General features: G+C 42.6%; 1 protein-coding gene, 1 long non-coding RNA gene and 1 other non-coding gene across 7 annotated transcripts in view; 1 reads left to right on the top strand and 2 right to left on the bottom strand.

Moving 5' to 3' along the window:
• The window catches only part of AGPAT5 (1-acylglycerol-3-phosphate O-acyltransferase 5), a 40,398-nt gene extending 17,363 nt beyond the window's left edge, over window positions 1-23,035 (bottom strand). The window contains exons 1-6 of one of the 5 annotated variants that reach the window (XM_081521382.1): window positions 22,844-23,035; window positions 16,791-16,849; window positions 15,718-15,897; window positions 12,207-12,276; window positions 6,178-6,293; window positions 2,747-2,836 (exon numbers count right to left, since the gene is read on the bottom strand). In XM_081521382.1, the coding sequence (XP_081377508.1) occupies window positions 2,747-2,836; window positions 6,178-6,293; window positions 12,207-12,276; window positions 15,718-15,804 (363 nt within the window). In that variant the 5' untranslated portion in view covers window positions 15,805-15,897; window positions 16,791-16,849; window positions 22,844-23,035. Of the gene's footprint in view, window positions 1-2,746; window positions 2,837-6,177; window positions 6,294-12,206; window positions 12,277-15,717; window positions 15,898-16,790; window positions 16,850-21,870; window positions 22,102-22,477 lie in introns of those variants that run through there. The other 4 variants (XM_081521381.1, XM_081521380.1, XM_081521378.1 and 1 more) reach the window with 4 other exon arrangements.
• Window positions 23,036-23,237: 202 nt separating this feature from the next.
• LOC145518002 (uncharacterized) lies at window positions 23,238-26,809 on the top strand. Its single transcript, XR_014062491.1, has 2 exons — window positions 23,238-24,059; window positions 25,473-26,809. It is a non-coding gene; the product is annotated as an uncharacterized LOC145518002 (long non-coding RNA).
• Window positions 25,055-25,161, bottom strand: LOC145519238 (U6 spliceosomal RNA). The gene has a single exon (XR_014063655.1). It is a non-coding gene; the product is annotated as a U6 spliceosomal RNA (small nuclear RNA).
• Window positions 26,810-27,041: the final 232 nt, after the last annotated feature.

Genomic DNA, 27,041 nt, shown 5'->3' with positions numbered 1-27,041 from the left:
TTGTTTTATGTGCATGTTTTTGTTGTTGCTGTTAACTTACCAGTGCTAACCCTGTTAATCCTAAGAGTATTTCCCATGGAAGTGAAAAAAAATTCAATTACCTATGACCTTTATTTCAAGCAGAACAACCAAAATGCACAAATTCAATTAAGTCATGACATGACATATACTATATTTGAAATGCAGTCCTATATTTATTCATAGGTCAGTCATTAATAATCTAACATTTCTAATTACATGCTAATATTCACTAATTTAAAAGCTTGCCATGAAATGCTGACTCATACAAAGCCTCAATTCATTACTGAAAGAGGTTCCCCCGCTAAGATTCTGCAAAATGACTTTTGAAAAGGTATAAATTTTAGACATCAGGGTCTCTAAGTACACCTCATCTGATGGAAACCATATATAAATATATGAATCTCCATAATAGATGTTCATATTTCAAAAGATTCACATAGCAATGTTTATTCAGAAATGTATTTCTTAGTAATTTTTGGAAACAAAATTCTGCAGTCTCTCAAATAATGTGCATGCATGCTAAGTCATGTCCGACTCTTTGCAACCCTGTGGATTAGAGCCCTCCAGGCTCCTTTGTCCATGGGATTCTCCAAGCAAGAACACTGGAGTGGGTTGCCATTTCCTATTCCAGGGGTTCTTCTCAACCCAGGGATTCTTCTCAACCCAGGGATTGAACTCATGTCTCTTATGTCTCCTGCACTGCTGAGTGGGTTCTTTACCACTAGCACCACCTGGGAAGCTTTCTCAAATAACACTACTGGTGAATAAGAGCTGATTTAATCATTAATCATTGATTTCAGTGAGAAATAGTAAGTCGCATGGAAGCTGACTTTACAAATAGATTCTATCTTGCCAATTATGTGATTAACTTTCAGAAACAAAAGAGCCTAATAAAGAGTCTGAGAAACACGTATCTGTTTCACAGCACTTAAATATTAAAAAGTGAAGTGACCACCCAGACTCTATGAAAGTGGCCTCATCCCTGCAGTGACCTGAAGTGACAGCCCCTTGCAGCGCTGCCTTGAGAGCCTGTCAGTCCATCACTCAGCATCACTGCGTGACCACCAAAACACTAGACTCTTGTCCCTGAAAAACAGACATGTTCTCTGGCAGCCCAAAGTGAAAGACTAGGTTATGTGAGGGCTTCCCTGGTGGCTCAACTGGTAAAGAATTCACCTGTAATGCAGGAGACCTTTGTTCGATTCCTGGGTTGGGAAGATCCCCTGGAGAAGGGATAGGCGACCCACTTCACTATTCTTGGGCTTCCCTGGTGGCTCTTGGTAACGAATCCGCCTGCAATGCAGGAGACCTAGGTTCGATGCCTGGGTTGGGAAGATTCCCCAGAGGAGGGCATGGCAACCCACTCCGGTATTCTCGCCTAGAGAATCCCCAAGAACAGAGGAGCCTGGTGGATTGCAGGCCATGGGGTTTGCAAAGAGTCAGATACAACTGAGGGACTAAGCACAGCATACAGCAGGTTCTTTGAACTGACTTTCCTATTGAAAACAATTTAGAAAGCTGGATATAACATCATCCTGAGAGCATCCAAGAGCTGAGAAGATGTAAGACGAAAACTAAAGCAAACACAGAAAAGCAGAAGTAAGCCCAGAGAAGAATTTAGCTCTAAGAGATACAAAAAGTGAGGGAACAAAAACCTAAGGCCACAGATCTGCTACAAACAGTCAGAGTGAAACTGAAGTGAAGGGAACACCAAAAGGGCCACACTCCTGGGATAAAAGCCAGCCAGGAAATCACGCAGGTCTCAGGAGGTCTTGTCTCACTGCACGGCCTGGGGGGTCCAGGTAGCCTCAAGCTCAGGACCAGGCTCCAGGGGGCCCAGGGGAGAGGCACCTCCAGGGGTCAGGCTGAAACAAACGCCAGTGTTCTCTGTCATCTTCTGATCAAGCTGATTTCTACAAATTACTTTTCCAAATACAATCAAGAGCAAACGGATCACCGAGCACACAGGGAAAGGAGGCACCAGGAGCTGGGAGAGGAGAGAGGGAAGCGGGAAGAGAGGGCGACTGGGGGAGGAGGGGAGAGGCGATGAGGAAGGGAAAAAGGGAAAAAGCTACGTTTCTGAGCCCCAGGACAGACAACCACGCAGTGCCCCGGGGAAGGAGGCTCAGGGAGGCACAGCCCCTGCGGCCCTGTCCTCGGAGGGAGCGGGAGAGCCCCAGGGAGACAGTGAGCATTCTTCAAGGAGAACCTGAGGCTTCTTCTGTGGGCAATAAGGTTTCATAAGATAATGTTTACATGCAATGCTTCTTCATGTGCATATTCATACTTTTTCTGACTTTTCAAATAACTCAGTAGATACAAGAAATCCAAATTTATACTGACAGAAAACAGTAGTTCTTCTAAAACTCCACCTGACGCTGAAGAAAAGGAGTCAGAGGAGTTCCTAAGTAGCTCAAGTGTAAGGTTACAAGGGCAGTTCTGTTTCTATTTATAGACTAAAGACACCAAATGTTCTCCTTACTCCTCTTTAAGGTCAATACTGACAACCACTCGCAAAGGATCCAACTGCCTGCAGCAACCTTTCTGATGACCAAAAATAACTGCTTACCTATATTTAGAAGGTTTTTTGCCGCCTCAAAAACTCTGAATTATTTATTACATATGGGATAATATATTTTCAAAACAATATTTAAATGCTAATTTAATCCTTAAATTACAAATTGAGAGTTGATAAGAAAAAAAATAAAAATGAGCGTAATCTTACTGGAGTTCCTGCATTGATGTAGCGCTGCAGCTTTTTCCTCATCTGATTTTCATTGAATTTGGCACTTCTTTTTACATAGATTCCTCCATGCTTCCATGAAAAAAAAAAATGAGGGGAAAAACATATTTACTATTAAAATGTCCAATGGCCAGTCATCAAAAGGGTTAGCTTTATTTCCAAAGGGTGAAGAATGAGATTACATTTTATGAGTTAAGTTATATTTAATACATTCAAATATCAGCCTTTAAATAACATTAGCTGAATTCTGTGTTTTTAATACAAATAAAACCAGGTGTGGCATTTCATAGGAAATCACACATTTAGTTTTGCTGGCAATTAAAAATGCTTTCTTACCTTAAAAATACTTTTTTTTTCCAAATCAAAAATTCAATCAGATGGATCTTAGCTCTCAGTTACTCCACTGACTTCTTATATTGAAGCCCTAACCCCTAAATGTGACTATGTTTGGAAATGGGGTTTTTAGGAAAATAATTAAGGTTAAATGAGGTCATAAGAGTGGGCCCTGGTCCAATAGGAACAGTGCCTTGTAAGAAGAGATTAGAACACAAACTCATGTAAAGGACAGACACAGGGAGAAGACAGCCACCTGCAAACCAAGCCTCAAGAGAAACCAACCCTGCTGACACTTTAATCTTGAACTTCCAGCCTCCAGAACCTGGCAGCAAATAAATTTCTGTTGTTTAAGTCATAGTGTGGTATTTTATTACGGGAGCCCTAGTGGGCTAATACAAACACCATCATAAAAATTGTTGTTTAGTCACTCACTTGTGTCCAACTCTTTGTGACCCCATGGACTGTAACCTGTCAGGTTCCTGTCCATGGAGTTTCCCAGGCAAGAATACTGGCGCGGGTTGCCATTTCCTTCTCCAAGGGATCTTCTCAACCCAGAGATAGAACCTAAGTCTCCTGCACTGGCAGGCGGATCCTTTACCACTGAGCCACCAGGGAGGCCCTCATAAAATTTAAGATAACCTTAATTAAACCTCGTAAGTGCACGTCATTGAAACTTTGCATCAGGTCAGTCTTTTTTTTTTTTTTTGCCTTCCTCTATGCTAACTCGAACTCATCGGTAAAATTAACAGACTGGCTGAATTTGATCTTGTCTTAGCCAAGAATATGAATAAAAGGAAATAAAGAGAAGCAAGGAGGGGACAGGATATAGAGGAGGGGAAGGGTGGTCTTAGATTCTGGATGTGGTTCCTTCACACACGAGCTGACTTGCCTGAGTTCAGAAAAGAAACTCCAAGTGCTCTAAGAGTGCAGGTACTTACCCACAGTAAGTAGTTTGGGTGCTACTTACCCAAGGAAGTAAGTAGTAGTTTGGGTACTACTTTCCCAAACTGAGAGGACCAATGAGGATATTAGAGCCACAGGATACATATACTGCAACGGGAAACCTTCCTAAGCTTTCAATGACATTATGTCTCTTCTTCACACACTATTTCCTATTAATCATTTAATGTGCTTATTAAACTCAATTTTCATTAAAAAAAAAAAATCTGAGTTCTTTCCCAGGTATATGGAAGCTACAGAAGTGAAGACCAGCTATCTTTCCCTTAGGAACTCCCTGATTAGTGATGAAGCAAAATATGTATACAAGTGTAATATAAGAGAATGGATACGTGTTACAATAAAGATGGCCAGAATTGAAAGCAGAGTGGAAGAAAGTGTACATACAGAGCTCAGGTCAGTCACAGCTGTCACACATATCTCTAGTTACACTCACAGGGCTTAAATGAGCAAAAGCTCTCTAGTGCCTTTTTGATTTTTTTTTTTTAAACACAACAGTAAGGTTCCCAAAACATCTGCATTTGTTGGGATGAGGGAGCAAAGAGGCTTCTGTTCTGAATTCCAAAGGTAAACTATACCTGTCAACGTTCACAAGCTGATGGTTTAGAAATGTTTAATTTTCTGAGCATCTATATATTAAAATTAAAGAGGGTGACAGAGGATGAGATGGTTGGATGGCATCACGATTTCAATGGACATGAATTTGGCAAACTCCAGGAGATTGTGAGGGACAGGGAAGCATAGTGTGCTGCAGTACATGGGGTTGCAAAGAGTCGGACAGGACTAAGCGACTAAACAATAACAAAACATTTAAAATACAACACCACCACATATAAAATAAATAAAAAACTTGGCTGTCTCCTCATATTTTGCTTATAAGTAACTATTTTTGAATAGCATTATTTCTGCTTCATACAGACTGTAAAAAACAAGTCCGTTTAAAAGAAAATCTTACTTCCAAGAAAATCTTACTTCCTGGCATAAAGTTATGCAACCTACGCCAGTATTCTTGCCTAGAGAATCCCATGGATGGAGGAGTCTGGTAGGCTACAGTCCATGGGGTTGCAGAGTCGGACACAACTGAGGGGGTAACACAAAGCCTGCTACTTTTTAATTTATTCCCATTTATACATGTACAAAATAGTTTAAAATACTTCTCATCAAAATATACTTGGGTTTTATTTTCCTTTAGAAGGAAATAAGGAAAAGAAAGAGGAAATGGACAGTAAAGACTTTAACCTCCAACACCACAGGAACTCTTATCACGGGACTTGTGGGCAGCATGGACTGTCCAAGGGGTGACCTCCAGATTTCTATATTTTCAGGGCTTACCATAACTTTAGCCTCTCTTCTTTCATCCAGTATTAGAGTCTTATTATCAAGCATGTCTTCCATACAAATTTCATTCTTAATATTTAGAAAATTGCAAGTGTATATGTATTAGTCACTCAGTTGTGTCTGACTCTTTGCCACCCCATGGACTGTAGCCCGCCAGGCTCCTTTGTCCATGGGATTCTCCAGGCAAGAATACTGGAGCGGGTTGCCAGAGTCTCCTCCAGGGGATCTTACCAACCCAGGGATCGAACTCGTGTCTCCTGTGTCTCCTGCATTGCAGGTGGATTCTCTACTGCTGAGCCACTGGAGAGGCCCCCAGAAAATTGCATAACCATAATTTATTCAGAAAAGGCATAGAAAAATGCTAGCAATCCCCTTCTGAATATTAAAGAACCTGCTGTATAGTTTCATGACCTGATGGTTATTACGTGATTTTAAAGGACTTTTATAAAATAACATATACTGAATATTTATTATGTACCTGACATTCATGCTAGGTACTTTACATATATAGCTATTTTTTTTATATCCTACAGATAATTACTTTTTAATTTATTAAGGGTCCATCACATTTTTTATCTTTAAAATTTTTTATATGATTTTTGTACGTTTGCATTTTTTATTTAACAATTTGGGTAATCAGACATTTATATAAATACACAGCATTAAAAATGCCAGATAAAACCACATTAATTTAGAATGAACTGGTAAACCCATTAAAAATAAACCCAATAAAACTTAAACATCCATACATATATAAAGAAAGAAGCATGGAGAAAAGTTACCTGAGAAAAATAACACCCATACAGCGGGAGCCATTTGAGCCCATCTTTCAGCACATAGCGCACGTGTCCGAGGGCATTCTGCCTGACGGCCAGGATATCGGCAATGATCCAGTCAACTGCAGAGACAGAATCCATCAGGGCTAAGTGATCCCGCCACAGAAACAGAGCCTCTTCACAAGACTGTTACGTAGGCGTGCTTTGAAAATATTACTAGTAGAATTTTTTAGTTTCTTTAAATCAATCCCAGACATGTGAAAAATACAAACTCTGTGGGTTTTTTCAGGTTTGTTTTTACATTTCTTAAAAGCTTCTTATTTCAGCAATATAATGCAAAAACCATAAACCATCAAAGAAATACAAACGATGCAGGAACAAAGAATAAGATAAGCTTCTCTAATTCTTAAAGTCTAGAAAACAAGAAATGATAGGCAGAGATTGGCTAAATGAAACTGTCACATTCAAGAAAATATTCCATATATACTAATACGTTCAACAAAAGGAAAAGACATTTTATCTTTACCAATGACTTTCAGGACACAATCATAGGCTATAACGGAATTCAAAACAAAGATGTCTCAAAGTTTACAACTATGCTGGGCACATATGTATTCTTTACATATCAAAGGTCATGTAGCCAAGCTGCTAAAAACTCTAGTTATGTAGATATGTTATTACTAAAAGGTCAAAAAAAACAAACAAAAGAAGGCACCAGTTCCCAAAAAACTTGTAGGAAGAGATAAGCTGTTAATTGATCTTTCCAGCAGAACAAATTCTGAACAGAGGAACTAGCCCTTCATTGCCAAAGCAAAGGAATGGGGACCAGCAAAGGGTGTGGAAGATGCCAAACAGAGGAGATGGTTTAAAGAGATTAAGAGAAAGTGAAATGAAGTAAAGACAGCAAACGGTAAAGAGTCTTGAAGACCAGAGAAATCTGATTTGAAAATAAATGGCTGCAAACTACTCTATTTCTTCATAAGAATTAAAATGATAAAAATGAAATGTGAGGGAGACTGTTCTAGCATCTACAGATGAATTGGAAGATAGGGATACTTGAAAAAACATTGATAAAAAATCTGTGAAAGGATTCAGTCACAGGATTACAGGTATATTCAGGGTCAGGTGAATGAGAACAAAAGGAACAGATTCTTGGAGGAATATGTTTTTGTTAGGTAGGAGGGTACGCATGAGCCATGAGGGTGGCCTAGCTAAAAAGGATGCAAGCTGATCTCTAAAGCCCACCTCAGACACAACCAAGAGCGCTCACAGAGAGACTTTTTCAATTCCTGCACATGCTCCCTGGGCACACAGGGATACCAACTAACCACAGGGGCTTCCTCAAGTAACCTTAGAAAGCCAGGAGCCCATTAAGGGCTCATAAATATTCTATGCATAAATACATCTGACTGTAACAGACTGAATTATGGGAAGACATGCACAGCAGAGCCTGTTGTTATGTAACATGCAGCTGTCAACAGGTCTTGAGCGTATGCCCATTTGCATTCCCTTTCTTGATGGGTGGGGGGAAAGCCCTATTTTGCACAGGATACAACAAATAGGAGGAGATGGGAAGTATAAAAAGGGGGAAGCCAAGAGGGATCCTTATGATCAAGTTTCAACCAAAAAGGATAGTTTTCCTGAGGATTACAGGAGGATGAGCTCTCAGCTGTGCAGAATCCTTTAGGCACTGCACCATGCTGGACAGAATATGCCACACAAGATTTAGCCGATTCAAACATTAAAAATTATCCTTCTGGAAAAATGTTTTATCAATTAGTATAAATCTTCCTTTTTTTAATCATTCATCATTTAACTCTTTCTTGATGATTTCAGAGGTACAACTAATATATCTCTAATTTCTGTCACGGCTCCCTTTAAATAGAGGGAAGCAAAGATGTCCCCTACAGTCAACGAACGATCCCCTGTGTCTGTCAGACAGTGATACCTTCTCTACTGAACATCAATTATCACTTTTCTCCAAAGTACGTACCTTCCCTTAGAAGTACATACTCTCCCTAACCCCCTCCCCCCTAATTCAAATCAATTAAACAGGCACTGATAAACACATTTCTTCCTAACCATGTTGTAGAAACTAAATAATCAAGTTTGTTAAAACTATACCTAATGTAAAAGTAGAGACTCAGAATAAATGGAGAACTCTGTGTATTGTTTCCAGGCTACAGAATGTTCTGGAACAAATTTTGGTACAAGGCTAAAAATAAGATTTGGTATCTTTTCCGGGGACAACCATTTTTTTACATTTGGAGGAATGTGAAAATTCATTTTTATATTAAACACACATGGCTATACTGTGGCCTAGATACACCTTCCAATAACTCGAAGGAGAAAGTGTCAAATTTACAAAATATGTCATGTTTGTAAATGAACTTTCCTGGGCTATGCCCTTACAGTTTTGAAATATTTAGCGAAAAAGTTTTAAGAACTAACATAAGTAGTCAAAGGGCTTCCCTGATAGCTCAATTGGTAAAGAATCGCCTGCAATGCAGGAGACCTGGGTCGATCCCTGGGTTGGGAAGATCCGCTGGAGAAGGGATAGGCTACCCACTCCAGTATTCTGGCCTGGAGAAGTCCGTGGACTATACATTCTATGGGGTCACAAAGAGTCAGACATGACTGTGTGACTTTCATTTAAGTAGTCAAAACACACAAGCTTGGTGCCTCCAATTTTTTCATCTTTTTAAAAATTTTTTAAAATTCTCCACTAGGTTTCAGATAGAAGACACCAGACTACAGCTGAGTTACTGATGGTTGGGATATTACCTTCTTATTGGCCACCTGATGCGAAGAGGTGACTCATTTAAAAAGACCCTGATGCTGGGAAAGATCGAGGGCAGGAGGAGAAGGGGACGACAGAAGATGAGATGGTTGGATGGCATCACTGACTCAATGGACATGGGTTTGGGTAAACTCCGGGAGTTGGCGATGGACAGAGAGGCTGTGGTGCTGCGGTTCATGGGGTCGTAAAGAGTCGGACACGACTGAGCGACAGAACTGAATAACTATTCAAATTTTGTGTTAATTAAGAGATCAAGAAATGCAGCTGTGTAAGAATTCTTCCATGGTGATCCAGCTCAAGCAGTGCCACAGTTTATACTATTAACTTGGAAGAGAGGAGGGAAGGGCAGAGGAGAGGCAGCAAGAGAAGTGAGGCTCTTCTCTACTGTGTTATTATGGAACAAGAGTTTCCAACTCTTAAGGGCACAGTGTTGGCTGAAAGGACCCTGCGTGTGAAGTACTCGCCTATCATGGATGCCATGTGACCTGGGGATTAGCCGTCATCAACACCATCACTCCTACTGTTGGCTGCCCTTGAGCCAGGCTCTCTGCGAGATTAGAGCCAGGTTATAGAAACTGCCTAAAATCCCTGACCAGGAGACATGACTCACACCTGACCAACAAGGCTCAGAGAGGCTAAGTCATCAGCTCACAGACACACAGCATGTTGTAGAATGGCAATATGAACAGGGGTCTGACTCCACAGCCCAGGCCTTTCAGTGAAAGTCTGCTCACCATTCACACTGTGAGTTAAGAAAAATGTCACCCAGACCAAGGAAAGGGAATGTTTCATGAGATTAAAAAGGTCCAGAGTGTTCAAAGCAGAGACTGAAGGAAGGCAGAGGGAAAGGAACAGTGGCCACCGCAGTCCTGCTGACTCTGGAGAAGTCAGTCAACAGAGACTGAGAATGCAGAGATGGCAAGGGCACACAGCAAGTGAAAACAAGGGAGCAGAGGGGCAAATGAAGATGCCAGTTCTGTGGCCAGCCAGGCCAAGAAAAGCCTCTGGCATTCTGGCAGGGCTTGGAGAGCATGAGCTGGGAAGTCTAAGCTCAACAGCAGTCTTTGAAATGTTCTTTCTGCTTCTGACATTTTCAGTTTATTCGATGGTGGTTTTCAGGGTCTCAAAGGGTTTCATAAAGGGCACCCACACACAACAGGCCCAGGGACCCCGTCCCTGGATAAACGAGGGGCCTGCAGAACCTCAGACTGCAGGCAAAATGTTATATGTGCCCATATTCTAACTGAAGCCTACAATTCTAAAGTAATTTAAAATGTCTGTCTAGTTACGTTCCTAAGCTCACGCCACCGGCTTATAGGATCTTAGCTCTCTAACCAAGGCTTGAACCCCGGCTCTTGCTGTGAAAGCGCAGCTTTCCCTGGATTTTTTAAAGGACTCAAAAAGCAACCCTCCCAACTCCTAATGGCTGACTGGTGTGGGGTTGGCACCCAGGTCAGGTGAGGGTGTGGACGGCCGGGGTTCTCGCGCTGAGATGTGCAGCTTTTTCCCATCAGCTAGTGCTGACTGCCGACCTCACACTTTCTGTTCTACCCTTCCAGTTGCAAACACTGAAGAGTTTTGAAAACTCTGTATTCCTCCACATGTTTTCCCAAAAGTCCGCACCCTGGAGTAAGGGATATAAAGGATAGCACATGGTAAGCACATCAAGGACAGCAGTGGCCTCCGGAAATGGTCAGAGTCCTTATTCTACAGGTTTGTGCTGGTCCCACAGCTCTGTCCCTAGAACATTCTTTCCATTGAAGCCTGGAAAAAGGCAAGTTGGCAGGGAACCTGAACAAGGAATTTTAAGAGAGATCTTTTAAATAGAAAGCTAGCTGTAAGTAAAATTAACCAGGGGCTCAATATAAAGAAAAGTGGGCTAAATGAGCCACTCCCTGTCCTAGAACCAGAAATCCTTTTTATTTGGATGTTGGAACCTTGGTAAAGATTGGCCATCGGTAGCAGGACTGGAATAGCAAGACTGTGTCACTAATATGTCAGTATAACTGGAGAAAGCATGAAAATAAAGGAGGAAGTCAGGCTGTTTTATAGACCAGAGTTAGAAACAAACTCTGACCATAGGGCTGGTTGCTTTCCTAAAGTCAAATGTAATTGAGTCCAAGAGTCTTAGCAGTTAGGGTAATAAAATTAGGGAAATACAAATACATCAAGTTCCTATTCATTCTTTGTAACATCAACTCTTGACCTAGAAAACTGAGTGTAACTATTAATAGGCTAAGTTGAGAAAGAGGCATTTCTCCTTCATAACCTTTCCGAAGGTATAGGTAGTGATAAAAGTAACTGTGAAGAAACACAGCTGGCACGATGAAGATAAAGGACAGCCACGGGCATCAGTGATTTCCCAGTCAGCTGTTACCATTCATTAGTATGTTTTTAGTCTTGAACTTGAGCTTACTACATTTTTAAAAGTAATAAAAATGGAATTTAGGAAGTGTACATCAAGAGCAATTACAGCTTTGAAAAAATAATGAAGTCGGATGTCTTTTTGACTAAAGTATTTGGAGAACTAAAAAGTACCTGAATTTCTTAGTTTGGAGACTGTAGCATAATTATATAAGATGCCACCTTTGGGAGAAACTTGGTGACGGAGTCATGGGAGTCTATGCACTATTTTTGCAAATCCTTGTGAATCTACAATTATTTCAATATAAAAGGCTTTTTAATTTTTTTCTTTACAGCACCTTGACCTAATTTAAAGTACACACTGCTATATTGGAGACCAGAGTCTTCTGTGATTCTTCTGATAGAAAAGGAAACTAAAATTAAACCAAAACATTTGAAGAAGCACAAGGAAGTGCAGACATCAGAAAATAATACTGTGTTTAGGAATAAATACAAATTGGTACAACCTTTCTGTAGCCTAACAATAAAAAAAAAATCTAAAATGTTCATACAGTATGATTCACAAATTTCACTTCCAAAAACAAAACTTAAAAAGGGAGAATACATGAGTCTTTAAAGAGACAGTCAAAGAAAGAGAAAAAAGGAAAGAAAATAGCTTACATACACCCAACAGAGGGACAAAGAAAATTCATAGCTTTCACAGTCCTATTTTTCCAAAACAGTAAAATTACAAAAACACAAGGTCACATATAATATCTGCATTGAAAATTACAACAACAAAAAATCCATTTAAATATATCAGAACATTACTTTTAATTACTTCTCTACTGTGTGTGGAGAGACCCAAGATTCATGCAAATGAAATACAAACCTGTGCTTTGATGATTTGCTAAATATATTATATTTTCTTTATTTTTTGGCAAATCTCCATATAGCAATATCTAAAAGATAAAATAAAGAGAAGCATTATTTTGATATTTTAAAACATGTACTATTGTAACATACAAAATATGACAATGTCAAAACATTGACAGAAACATGATGTCATGAATATGCCATCCATGATTAACAACTATTCGATTTCTCTTAGGAGCCTTAGAGACCATCAACAACAGCACATGACTAGAAAGAAGCTGAGCATGGGGCAGGTTAATGGTCGTTAAGAGAAACAATGATCAGTCAACCTCCGGAATTTTTACTGATTTCTCACAATATCTGAAACCCTGTTCATAAGGTATATTGTCCTTCAAAGAGCCTACAGGGGGAGACACAGGCGTGCACACAACTGTGATGAAACCTAATGCAAATATTATGATAGTACAGTCTATTTTAAAGAATTGTCAACCACAGAGCTGCAGCAGCATTTGTTAGGTGCGATAACAGTACAGGAGATGATGAAGGGATGATCACGAAGAGGGGAACGAAGGGATGGAGTGGCAGCGTTTGGGGCCAGCACGGGTGTGCCTGGCAGGGTCTGGGTCACACTGGGGCTGCACGCAGTCAGGGAGCTGGCACGGGCGGACTGGAGGGAGAGCTGAGCCAGAATGCAGTGTCCTCTGAAAGCCAAGCTAAAGACGAAAACTTTCTCCAGGAAGTAATGGGGAAACTTGGATCCTGATTAGGACTCTCTTATGACTTCATACAGAACTCCCTAGATGGAGTTCAAGAGATCCCTAGGAAGAGGGGCTGCAAGAGAGGGAGGGGGTACACAGCAGGCTTCAACTCCAGCATTCATGTTTTACGTCTTTAACTGGGTGGTGGGTACGCAGGTGCTCCTTACAGGAGTCTTTCTGTAGTTTTGTCTGAAATACTTCATAATAAATCATTTAAAGAAATTGGGAGTATATTTTTAAAGGCTTCAAAGGAAATAACTCCTAACAGTGTAATTTTTTTATTCAGGGCATTTCTGTTTCCATATCTTGTCATCATGGATTATTCAAGATTATGAATTAGCTACAAATCTATCTTTTTCCTGATGCTGGGGAAGACTGAAGTCAAAAGGAGAAGGGGGTGGCAGAGGATGAGATGGTTAGATAGCATCAGCCACCCAGTGGACAAATGAATTTGAGCAAACTCCGGGAGAACATGGAGGACAGGGGAGCCTGGGGTGCTGCAGTCCGTGGGGTCACAAAGAGTTGGACAACAACTATCTTTTCAGATAGCCACAGAGACTGTCTTTCGAATACAACACTACTCATTAATATCTTAACAACAAGGCCTTAACAAGGACTCTGTATCTCTGTAGATAAATGTAACTAGATGACAAAGTTCTGGAGACCAGGGAGTCAGAATGAGATTTCTATTATCTTCCTCAGAAAACTATACAGTGCTACGTGGGTCAGTCAGTCAGTCAGTTCAGTCGCTCAGTCGTGTCTGACTCTTTGTGACCCCATGGACTGCAGCACGCCAGGCCTCCCTGTCCATCGCCAACTCCCGGAGTCCACTCAAACTCATGTCCATTGAGTCGGTGATGCCATCCAGCCATCTCATCCTCTGTCGTCCCTTTCTCTTCCTGCCTTCAGTCTATGTGGGTAATACGTGTTTAAATATTTGCTCAGCAGTTTTTTAATATAAATATCCCCTCTTGAGCCTCACTCCCCCTACCCCCACCATCTGACCCCTCTAGGTCATCACAGACCACTGAGCTGCTTGCTCAATAATTTTTATTAATAAAGTTTATCAACACCAAAACAAAAAACCGAAATCGATGACTTGATCCATGAAAGGTTAAAAAGTGGAGTCCCAGTTTGTGAGCGATCCACCCTCTCAGCAATGAGCCAGAGCTGCTTTGGGACCTCTAGGTAGAACTCACTGGGTTCAAAGCACTGCGACAGAGAACTTCTGGCTTGACTGCCTGTTGGACAGATACCACTCAGGCTGTGGTTTAACTGATTCAATCTGAAAACCAGTCTTTGGAGACCTGCCTGCCCTCAGGCTGAAGGCAGTACTTGAGCCACCCAGAGGACTCTCCTTCCCTTTCACTTCATTAAGAGACTATAGCCTTTGAAGGCAGCTGACAAACAAGTTATTAAAAGGATTTTTTTCTTTTTAGTTTGATTGTGGTAGTCATTTCATAATACATACCCATACCAAAACATCACAATGAATAACATGAACAGGTCAAAATTTTTATGTGTCAAAAATAAACTTAAAAATTTAAATAATGGGTATTCACAGGATGATAGTTATCAATCATATAGAAAACATAGCACTGCAAATTTATTTCCTATAAAACTAAATATATTCAACTTTAAAATAAAACAAGCATGGTGAGGGTGAAAAGAAAGCCACAAACATAAGCACAGTCACCTAATCTCATGACAAACAGTCTCCAGCAGTGAAGACAACCAATACACACACCGGCATTAGAATGGCGTCTGGCCATCACTGGGTCCAGTGCCACAGCCTCAAACGTCAGCAGGCCGAGCACACAACAGCCAAGCTGCCTTGCTCAGCGACCAGTGATGAGTCAACAGCGCCACTTAAGAAGACCCCACACCTTCACTATTTGGGCTTAGTTCACATACTATATACCACAGTGGCCTTGAAACATCAGTTTTGTACTTTTGTTTATAGATACAACCATGAACCAAAAAGCTTCGCAGGAAAGCCACCTCTGCTTTTCCTGAGGTTCACTAATTTCCCCCATAGCTTCCAAACAACTGACATTTTCAAAATCTAGTTTGATAATCTCAATAACAAAGTTCAACAGGCCCAGTGTTTAAAAACAGATCTTCAGTGGTATCTAGAAAAAGTAAGATAAGTAACGAATTCTGGTGGGCAAAACAGATGGGCAAAATGTGAAAGGAACAAAATCTTAATTCATAGCCACTAAAGGGAAAATAAATGCATAGTTTATACTTTTAAGATTATTCTTCAATATGTATCTCACTGAAATAAAAGCTATTTCCAGTTGAGGTGCAAAAGAAGATGGTAAGCCTCTAACATGAGTTAGGATCTCAAAGCAGATGTTTGGATTCATTGCCTTTACGTTTTTTTTTTTTCAATTTGTCACTATAACTTGTTTGAAATTCAACAGAAATGAAAGTTACAAAGAATTGCCGTTAATATTTGAAAATTTAAAAGCTCTAAAAGCAAAGTAAGTTAAATGATGAACTGCAAACCTTACCGCAATAGACGTTGATTACTAAGTACTTCAAATAAGTATTAATTAGCCAAAGAAAGGAGTACATGATTGTAATGTTTATGTACCACATATATGTGTATGTGTACTAAAGTCTCTTGGAGGTCCCTTTGACTGAAACGAGATCAAACCAGTCAATCCTAAAGGAAATCATCATTGAATATTCATTAGAAGGACTGATGGTGAAGCTCCAATACTTTGGCCACCTGAAGTGACGGGAGCTGACATTTGAAAATACCTTGATGCTGGAAAAGATTGACGGCAAGAGGAGAAGGGGGCAGCAGAGGATGAGATGGATAGATGGCATCACCAACTCAATGAACATGAATTCAAGCAAACTCTGGGAAACAGTGAAGGACACGGAAGCCTGGCGTGGTGTAGCCCATGGGGTCGCAGAGAGTCAGACACAACTTAGCAACTAAAACAACAAAAAGAGTTTCCCAAATTAAAAAAATTCATAATAACTTACAAAAACCCATACACATTCATTGTTAAATGACTCTATGATTGCCTAAAAGCCACCCGCACTCTCTCACTGTAGTCATCTTGGATCAGCTTTTTCACACCGTTGATTCACCTCCTCACGGAAGCCCTCCTGCCTTCTAACAAGCTGGACCCCAAGATTCATCACTCCCACTTCTGCATCCCAGTAAACCCTGTCTCCCTGTGTACCCCTATTTCCAGCTCACATCACACTCCCCCTGAGGCTCACAAGCTCCTCAGGGGCAGGGACCTCATACTTGTTCTGCCCAGAGCCCAGCACCCAGGTGCTTTTCAACAGATGTTCACTGCCTCAACATGCTGCACCTGTATTTCTCACAAGTGGATAAAGCTATGCCTCACTTTCAATAGTAAAGAGGTGGGGGTACAAACAAATACTTTAAATGCACCGGTAACTTATTTAAGGCATCATTCTGTGAGTCTTCTAGTACGTGTATTTCAAATTACAATCACTTCACTGGCAGATAATTTGTTCCTTCAAACAAGGCACGTGAAAAACATGGCTTTTTTGGTTCTTCCTAAGTTTCTGAGTAATTTTAGGTTCATCACAAATTCATTGCTCAATTTGGGGTTCATCTATTTTTTAAAAACTCATGTAAAATCCCTCTAGAGAAAAATAACAATGTTCTCTTTTAATTTTACTAACTTAACAGACAATAAAAATGCCCTTTGATTATCTTCTTTGTGACTGAAACACACTAGTTACAGCTCTGCTCCAGTCAAACAAGCTCGTTTAGGTTGCACAAAGAAAGCTTTCAGCAGACCTGGGTTTAGGTGGCACACTGACCTCTTACAGGGATCTCACCTTACCTTTCTTTTGGTTTGTTCTCATGATCTGTAAACTACTTGAAGACTCCCTCTTTCGTATCCTGAAAAGGGATGGCAGAATGGAATCTAAAGTAATCACATATATCACACAGTGGAATAGCCACCCAACAATGCCTTGGGGACATAAAATACAGCATACTTTCTCTTCAAAAAGCAAACAAAATTCTTCATTTATCTCAATATTAAAAAGCAGAGACATTACTTTGCCAACAAAGGTCCATCTAGTCAAAGCTATGGTTTTTCCAGTAGTCATGTATGGATGTGAGAGTTGGACTATAAAGAAAGCTGAGTGCCGAAGAATTGATGCTTTTCAACTGTGGTGTTGGGGAAGACTCTTGAGAGTCCCTTGGACTGCAAGGAGATCAAACCAGTCCATCCTAAAGCAGATCGGTCCTGGGTGTTCCCTGGAAGGACTGATGCTGAAGCTGAAGCTCTAATCCTTTGGCCACCTGATGGAAAGAACTGACTCACTGGAAAAGACCCTGATGCTGGGAAAGATTGAAGGCAGGAGAAGAGGGCAAGAGAGGATGAGATGGTTGGATGGCATCACTGACTCAATGGACTTCAGTTTGAGTAAACTCTGGGAGTTGGTGATGGACAAGGAAGCCTGGCGTGCTGCGCATGGGACTGCAAAAAGCCGGACATGACTGAGTGACTGAACTGAACTGATCTCAGTAATACCTATTTTCTTTCAGCATGCAAACTGAAATACGAATTTTGTAAAAAACAAAAACAAAAAACTTCTTTCAGTGTCCTTCAATATACATGATGCTGTAGAAAGGGCTCTGAATATCCACCCCAAAATATGCCACTTTGACATGAGGATTATTTTGAGCTGAAGGCAACTGAGAAACAGCACACACAGCTCGCTGTCCTCCCCCTAAACTTCCCTTTGAAAAGGTAACATTAAACTCCACTCATCAATGAGTCAGCAAACCTTACTCAACACCCTTATCTCAACCCATTTCCCAGGGACCACCCCACCATTTACCAGCCCCAGGAACCCAACACAGCTCTCCTCGATCTAGCTGTGTCTCCACAGACTATTGTCCTCTGTTATTCATAAAATGATATATGCACCCCTGGGCTGAAGAATTCCATGGACAGAGAAATTGCACACTACAGCCCATGGGGTCACAAAGAGCCGGACACGACTTGGCGACTAACACATACACAAGAGGAGTTAGCTTCACCACCAGCATCTAACACAGAATCATCTTCCCCCAGTCAAGTAACCACTTGTATTGTTATATTCCAGTATTTCCTCCGCCCTTTCCTCGTTTTGTCATTTTGTAACATCCCATTATACAATCAGTTTAAAAAAACAAAAACTGATTTCTTTCTAACTGCTAAATTGTATGCTGGGAACAGAGGCTATTTTATCAATGGAAACGCTGGTGCCTCGCATGTGGTTAGCACTTAATATGACCCCATTTCCAGGAATCACCTCCATCATTTCTCTATGCTTCTAACTGTCACATACACTTACACACACATATAGCCCTCTAAATCCCCAGGCAACACTTATTTATTTGGGGTTTTCATTGCTAATTCATGCAAAGAAGCAGAGTAAACAAAATAAACCTGACAGAACTGCTTATCTTTAAAAATTGCAAAAAAAAAGTGCAGGTTTTATTGACAAGCATACAAAAGTTTCTCTATATTGCTAGCTGTTTCAGAATTCCTTTTATAAGGTCTCTGACCTTATTCTCAGTCTTTGGTCAACTATTAGGGCCATTTAAGAGCCCCCATGCATTAAAAGTGAGATGTGCCCACATTTCCAAAGAAACACAGATCAGCATCCCGTGCAGAGTGCTCTGCCCTTTTGTTAAAAAGGAATCATCAAGTCAAGTCACTCTAGCCACCTCCAAGGAGCTACAATCATGGAAAGGGGACAATACATATATATATTAAAATATGTTCCTGCTCTGTTAATACTACATGTTAATGTTACATATAAGTGATCCTGACATTGACATGAGGTGAGATTGTGACAGGCAATGAGGAAAAGTGCCTGAGCTGGAAGAAAGCACACTGCGAACAGCAGTGCAAAGGTGCATTCTTTAGAATGCACCGGGGATGGGGGAGCGGGTACTGAGAAGGAAGCAGCAGTTGTGCAAAAGTGCAATCAGTGAATGGAAAAGCTGGCCAGGGCGGAACTGTGACAGCCTTGAAGCCCATGCGTAGGAGTCTCCATTTTTACTCAGTTATCAACGGAATAAAATACGGCATGTTACTCCTGCTTGAAGTATAAAAGCTCAGAGTGGTTCATAACAATTGATATAGCCTTCTTGAATAATCTAGCAGAGTCACAAAGACTCTATAAAAGTCCATAAAAGACTCTATGAAGTCTATAAAACTAGACCAATTTAGGAAAGAGGGAAAGTAAACTGTATATACAGAGAGCCCTCTTTTGTTTTCCATCATAATGGCAGAGGTGTCCCCATAGGTTACAGTATATTTAGTGCTACTATAAAACTCATAAAACCCATCCAAGAAGTTAATTTAAAATGGAGAAGGAGTATCACCAAAATTCATACATTTACTTAAAAGCTTCTGGTAGAAACCCAAAGTTACACACCAAATTGTTGCAGGCTGGGAGAGGGTGTGTAGATAAGGGAACTTTAACTGTCTCAAAATGTTTTTGCAGTGTTTGAATATTTTATTGCACATGTAACTTAGAAAAATAATTTAAAAATTTTTATATGGATGCAACCCAAAATAACTGTGTTGCTTATAGGCCAGGATTGATATTTCTAGACAGTATAAAAACAAGGTTCTAATTACATTTCTCTAAGATTTTCTTATAAGTCTGTTCCCTGGCCGGACTTAAACTGTGTTAGATTGGAATCATATTTGATTGAGAAATGTTTAAGTTCCTCTTTCAAAGATTGTGTCATTCTACTTAAGCATCTTCCAGGGTCTGTGCCTCTTAGCTCAACTGAAGGTAGGAGTCTAAGGTCTTTAAGAGTCTTCACGTGGATGATAAATCAGTAGAGAAAGGAGAAAATAAAAGGAGACAAGGAAAAATTTATATTCTACATACGACTACTGATATTTGAGAAGAATCTGGGCAACATTTTAGCAGAAATGCAGAAAGAATCCAAACTTGATAAAGGGCTTGGACTTGTGAGGTCCCTTCTCTGATTCTAAATCCACGTTTCATTCTAATAGCTTAGCTGCTTTTACAAGATGCATGCTCAGTCATGTCTCACTCTTTGAGATTTCATGGACTGTAGCCTGCCAGGCTCCTCTCTCCATGGGATATTCCAGGCAAGAATACTGGAGTACGTTGCCATTTCCTTTCTCCAGGAGATCTTCCTGACCCAGGGATGGAACCCGTGTCTCTTGCGTCTCCTGCATTGGCAGGAGGACTCTTGACCACTGCGCCACCTGGGAAGCCTGCTTTTTACAAGATACAGAACACAAATTTATCTCATTAAGAGTTTAGCACTACTTTTGAGGACACAGTGCTACCAAAATAAAGAGCTAGCTATAAATGGCCTCCAGATATGAAGGCCTTGAGGTTTCTGAGGAACTTGAAACAACCTTTCAAGTAAATGTATAAATTATTAGAGTATTCTAATTGAACACATTATATAAACATCAAAATCTTAGACTTAACTCTGTCTTCTAGTGTTATTTAAACTATTTTATATTTGAAACAGGTCAATTGAAAAAGTAAATTTATTTCATATCAAATTTCATATTTGACTGTTACAATGTATCATGTTAGCATTTAGGGAGGTAGGGATTAGCAGTCATTAGTGTAAAATCTATTTTAAAGTAAACCAGTTGTTACTAACTGATTTAAGCGGAAGAAAAAAGTAACTAAAATACTTAGGTTTTAATGAGGAGGCATGTTGCCTATCACTATATATTTCGGTCTGCAAATATCAATGATCAGTTTTTCATATATTCCAGTATGAAGGAGGAGAAAGTGCAACATTTTTTTAAATACATAAGAACAATGAATCCTGACATTTAGAAGATTATCACTAGATTCTGGTTCTTCATGTATTTATAAAAGGATGTCTGATGGTCTCAAGTATAATTCAAAATTTTATTTAGCGTGGGTCCTTGATGAAGTCTGTTAGGAATCCTTGAATTGAACAGAACTGATCATCAACAGACTAAACATTTAAAAAAACCATGTGCTGAGGTCTATACTGAACAGATGTAAGGTGAGACATACAACTTTAGAAATACCGTGCAAGTTCAGACCCGCTTTTTAAAATAAGAAACTTATTACACAAATTACTTCAGCCATATATGTTGTACTGGATGGGACATGTTACATACACGCTTTTAACTAAAATTTAAAAAAAAACAAAAACAAAAAAACCACTGTAGGTAGAGTTCTTTTTCGAAGAGGTAAATGACTGTGTTATATGTTCTGAGTCTGTTTCCTAGCCTGCACAAACTGACATATTACGTAAAGTTAAATACGTATCATGACAAAACCATACATTTAAACAACGTGGTGAAGTAAGAACACAGTGGGGAAATGACTGTTCTGAATTAGTGAAAATTTTAAATGAAGCCCATTGTAAAAGTGAAAGATCAGGAAACCATTATCTGGAAAAGCAGTCTTTCTTTCAGGAAACACAAATACTGATTTAAACAGAGGCCCTGGCTTCTAGTTCCCTTCCCCCAAACCTCCAACTGGGGCAAGTTCAGAGTCATCAGGCATCAACAGCAATGCAACTGCAAATTCAAAATAGTAGCTGGTGGACAAGGGGGTGTAAGCAACAGCACAGGGGGAGAAAAGACAAAAAGACAAAATAATGCCATCCCATTCACTCCAATGCACCCGCGCCAAGGAAAGAAGAGGGCTGGGTATAAGGAAAACCAAGAATTAAGGTCTATTTTTTCCCCCAAATTGAAGAACAAAAGGAAAATTTACATTTTTTTCCCACAGTTGCTATTTTTGTGTAAGACTTCAAAAAATCAAATAATGAGGGCCTTCTACTTTTGTTTTACAAATTTAGTCTACAAATAATCCATTCTCTACAGAGAAGGAAAAGAACAGAAAGAAAGACAAAAAAGATTAGCTACACACTTAAGCCTCGTCAAAGTTGGCAAGAATGTTATCTCCGGTAAGGCTTCTACAGTAACAAATGGATTACTTTTCATGCCCAGCTTTCAATCATCCTGGGGAAGAACCCGAAACACAAAGTTGCACTGCCTGTCCAAAGAGTAACACCAATCTGTTTACAGAGAGGGTCTCCGATTTCTAAAAGTGCACTTCGGAGTTCCAGCACGACCATCTCCTCTCAGACCAAACGCCAGCAACTGTCAACTGCCTGCCCTACTTAAATGTCCATCTGCACCGACTTCGCCAAGCACGAGACAGACAGTTACAGAAGCGGGGAGACGGGGGCGGGGGGAGCGGCTGATGCCACTTGTGGCCGCAGAACAGCGTTCCTGCAGCTACACCCAGAGACTGGGGGTGCCCGCATCGAAGCATCGGGCCAAACCCCGGAGCGCGACCCTGAACGTGGCCCGCGGGGCGAGGATGGGGTGGCGGCACGTGTTCCCAGGGCCGGACCTGCACCGGCCGGGGGGCACCGGGCGGGTCGAAGCTGGGAGATGCGCCCGCGACCCCCACCCCGCCGCCGGGCCCCCCGACAGCGGCAGGGGCGGCGGCCCGCGCGCGGGGGCCTCACCTGTACCCCGGTGTAGTTCTCGAAGAAGAAGAGCACCATGCTCTGATAGACGCAGTAGAGCCGGTCGTCCACCGCCTGGTAGAAGCGCGAGGGCAGCAGGGCGGAGAGCAGCCGCCAGGCGCCCCAGGCCAGCACGTAGGTGGGCGCCGCGCCCAAGAGCACGGCGGCCGGCAGCACGCAGCGCACCGAATGCATGTGGAGCACCAGGGACAGCAGCATCCTCCCGTCTCCGCGCGCCCGGCGCTCCGCCGGCCCGGCGCTGCCTCGCCGCCTCCCGCCGCCGCGAGGCCCTCGCTCGCGGGCCAATCAGCTGGCCGCGCCCGGCCCCGCCGCCGCCCCCTCACCGCGCCCGGCCGCCCGCCGCACCTGAGACGCCCGGCCCGCGCCCGCTCGGGCCTCCGCCCCCCAGCCGCATGGACCGGGCCGCCGCCGGAGGGCGGGCGCGCTGGCCAGCGAAGGGCGGGGCGCGCTGATCGCGGCCCGGGGCAAGGGACGCCGCGGCCCTCAAGGGGCGGGCAGCTCAGGACCGCTCACACCCCATGACCCTCTGCCCCGGCCGGGGGGCGGGGCTCCGCGCCAACAACACGCCTCCCGATAGGCCATCCGTTGCCATAGTCCCCCGCTGGGGGCGGGGGCCCCGCTGCAAGAATTCGCCTCCTGATTGGTTGAGCACTATAGACGGTTGACACGCAACTGCTGCCCAGCGGCGTGGACTGCCCTGTTCGGGCTACTGCGCATGCTCCAAAGGTCTCCCGGCCCCGCCCCACTCCGGGGGCGCTCACGCGGGAGCGACGTGGTGACTGTCTGTAGGGACGCGGTGCCGTGGGTGCCGGCCGACGAGGTGATCGGGCTGGCCGTGTGCCTGTGGCCGGGCTCTGGGCACGAGTGGGCTTCAGGGGACGCCCCACCACCTGCTCGCACGTCTAAGGGCCCTTGGACGCCGGGATGCGCCCTCGAGCCGAGATGTCCCCTTCCCGTGGGGCGCAGAGGTGAAGCTCGGCACCCTGAAGGTGCTGCAGACCCTGGCTGCCCGGCTGACAGATTCGTCAGGCCGGCTGGGTCAAGGCCAGCAGGAGACAATCGGGGCAGTTACAGAAGAGCCACAAGCGCTCTCGGGGCTCTCGCCCTGGGTACTACAGCCCGGCTGCCCTTCCTTTTCACGGCGGCGCCCACCCGCTCGCTCGCCTCGGCTCCTGCCTCTGCTCCCCCGCGGGTGCCCAGGACCCCGCTTCCTGCCCTTCACTCGCCCTCTAGCGTGTGTCCGAATCAGGTCCCTTCTTTCTCACTGTACGTTCACGCATAGCTGGACAGCCTTTTTACAAGGTTCTTTAGTTTGTTTTATCAGGTTCACTCTTTTTTTTTTTTTAATTGTTGGATGCCAAATTTTATTTTTTTAAACTTTTTATTTTATATTGGGGTATAGCAGATGAACGGGCTTCCCTGGTGGCTCAGATGGTAAAGAATCCGCCTGCAATGCGGAGAGACCTGGGTTAGGAAGATCCGCTGGAGGAGGGCATGGCAGCCCACTCTAGTATTCCTGTATTCCTGCCTGGAGAATCCCCACGGAGCCTGGAGAACTACAGTCCATGGGTCCAAAGACTCGGACAGGACTGATAAGCACAGCACAGCAGGAAGCAGATTAACAATGTTGTGATAGTTTCAGATGGACAGCAGAGGGACTCAGCCATGCATATACATGGATCCATCCTCACCCAAACTCCTTTCCCTTCCAGGCTTATCAGATTCACTCTTGCTTCACTTCCCCAGGCCTGGCTGTTTAATGTCTTTCTGATAGCTTATGCTTAGCTCCATTTTTTGAGTCGTTCTTGAAGGTACTTGCATGGTGGTGGTGGTGGTGGTGGTTCAGTCACTTCAATCGTGTCTGACTCTTTGCAACCCCATGGACTGCAGCCCACCAGGCTCCTCTGTACACGGGATTCTCCAGGCAAGAATACTGGAGTGGGTTGCCATGTCCACATGGACATGTGGAATAAAGTACTGACATACTTCTGTGACCTTCACAAAAATCTAAGACATCAGGGAAGCTGTTTTATTGTTATGAAAACAGATTCCTAGGCCTTCTGAATTCTTCTACTGTCCTTTGACTACAGTGAGTGTGGTTTACTGTGTAATCCTTTAAGTGAAAAAAGAAAAAACTTTTTTTTTCTGAATGCAAGCCTGTGAAAGTGTCTGTCTGACTCTTTGCAACCCAAAAGACTGTAGCCCACCAGGCTCCTCTGTCCATGGAATTCGCTAGGCAAGAATACTGGAGTGGGTTGCCACTTCCTTCAACAGCGTATCTTCCCGACCCAGTGATCGAACCCAGGGAAGCCCAGCCAAATGGATTTAGTGGCATTTTAGTGGAAAATTGTAATCAGGTCCAGAACTGTGGCTACCTGATTTGACTGTCTCTACACAGTTGACATGTAACATGACTGATAAATGGTCACCCTGAGGGACAAAGCCAGATGAATGGAAATTGCTCAAGGAACAAGTGTTTGCCCAGCAGGTGCATATTGCCAGCAGGTAAGCATTCACAGTAGAGAGATTTTCAACAGGATTTTCGGTCTTTTTTTTAAAAATATGGAACACTTCACGAATTTGCATATCATCCTTGCACAGGGGCCATGCTAATCTTTTCTGTATCATTCCAGTTTTAGTATATGTGCTGCCAAAGCGAGCACACCCCTCTTTCTGTGGAAAGCAATGCCCAGTGAGAACTAGATTTGTATTGGAGGGAAAAGTCATGGATATGGATAATGTGCGCAGTCAGTGTCGCCATGCTTCCTTGAATGAAATGAGACCAGACATCTGTACAGTTAGGGAAATGTATGAAGGGATAAGCTTCCCTGGTGATTCAGAAGGCAAAGAATCCACCTGCAATGGAGGAGATCAATCCTGGGGTCAGGAAGATCTCCTGGAGAAAGAAATGGCAACGCACTCCAGTGTTCTTGCCTGGAGAATCCCATGAACAGAGGAGCCTGGCGGGCTACAGTCCATGGGGTTGCAAAGAGTCGGACACGACTGAGTGACTAAGCACACAGATAGGAAGGGGTAAAACTGGTTCAGTGTTAACATTACAGTCTGTACCCAGGAAGTCAGTAAATGTGTGTGATATGTGTAAATATGTTACTTCTTGTGGATTATCCCTGTATTACTGTTGGTCACCAGGTTGTAAAGTCGTGCCAGGCTCTGGCATGGGGACACTGAGAACTTGAGCTGCCCCTGTCCTCTGTTTATATCCAAACTTGGCCCCTTCCCACTCGATTATCCCCTGTGCTCTGCAGCCTCCTTATCTGCAGACTCCCAGTCACAAATTTACTCTCCTTTTCGCCTGCCCACCTCTTAGGCTGTAGTCAGTCCACACCTTCTGCCTCTAATTCCTTACCATGTACAAATTTTAACCCCATGCAGTGGGGTGAGTTTTATGTAAAGGGGGAATTCTCAGTACCATAGGGACATATAATAAGGAGATCTCATTTAGTCTGGGCACATAGAAGCCTTGTCAGGTAGAGTTGACATGAAGCTCGAGGGTGAGCTTGCCAGGGTAAAGCTAGCGAGGAGAAGGAAGAGGAAGCACCTTCCAAGTGAGAACACGTCTGAAGGACTGACGTTAACAGCTTGCAGGTTCTCAAGGCTGAGGAAAGCTGTGTGCAGCAAGTCATGTGCCCCACTTTTTTCTTTTAATTCAGATGCCCCCTAGAAGTCTGTTGTGTATTTCCCTCACTTGTTTTTAAATTAATATCTAAAATTATTTTTATCATAAGTTTAACTAGTTAAAAAAGAAATAAGTTCCCATGAATTGTGAATGACATTTTAAAATTAAGTGATTACAGAAATCTTTTAAGTGGACCTCATAGGTGGGCTCAGTGGGTAAAGAATCTGCTTGCAATGCGGGAGACACAGGATACTCAGGTTTGATCCGGAGGTCAGGAAGAGCCCCTGCAGAAGGAAATGGAAATCCACTTCAGTATTCTTGTCTGGCAAATCTCATGGACATGGAAGCCTAGCATGCTGCTGCCCATGGGGTCGCAAAGAGTCGGACACGACTTAGTGACTGAACATCAACAAGATTTTTCCCAATTAGGATTTTATATTGATCTTTTGTCTCCTTGAAAACATTTTCATTCCACTTCTGCCATATCATTTTATCTTCATGGAATATATTTTATGCTTCCAAGTCTTTTTTTATTGATCAGACTGTGTCATAAGGGTCCTAAGAGTTGAAATTTCTTCTGGATTGAGCTATGGCTGTTGTTAGCAATGTACAATTTAATCATTGTGTATCACAAAATCTGATTATTATTGTAAATAAAGTTTGTGTTAATGATACCTCAGTTACCGACTCAATGGACATGAGTTTGAGCAAACCCCAGGAAATAGTGAAGGACAGGAAAACCTGGCATGCCACAGTCCATAGTGTTGCAAAGAGTTGGACACTACTGAAGCGACTGAACAGCAACAGTTAAAAGAAATTGTCAAGTTATCCTTTGTGTCCTAAAGTTATTACACCTTTCCTACCTGAGTGCAGAATCGTATGGAAGATGGAGGGAGGGGCAAGTGA

This window comes from Giraffa tippelskirchi, chromosome 8 (genome assembly GCF_054371585.1).
Source record: "Giraffa tippelskirchi isolate mGirTip1 chromosome 8, T2T-mGirTip1v1.2.pri, whole genome shotgun sequence".
Taxonomy (NCBI): domain Eukaryota; kingdom Metazoa; phylum Chordata; class Mammalia; order Artiodactyla; family Giraffidae; genus Giraffa; species Giraffa tippelskirchi.
The sequence above is the reverse complement of the archived record's forward strand: the minus strand, read 5'-3'. Positions and strand labels throughout refer to the sequence as shown.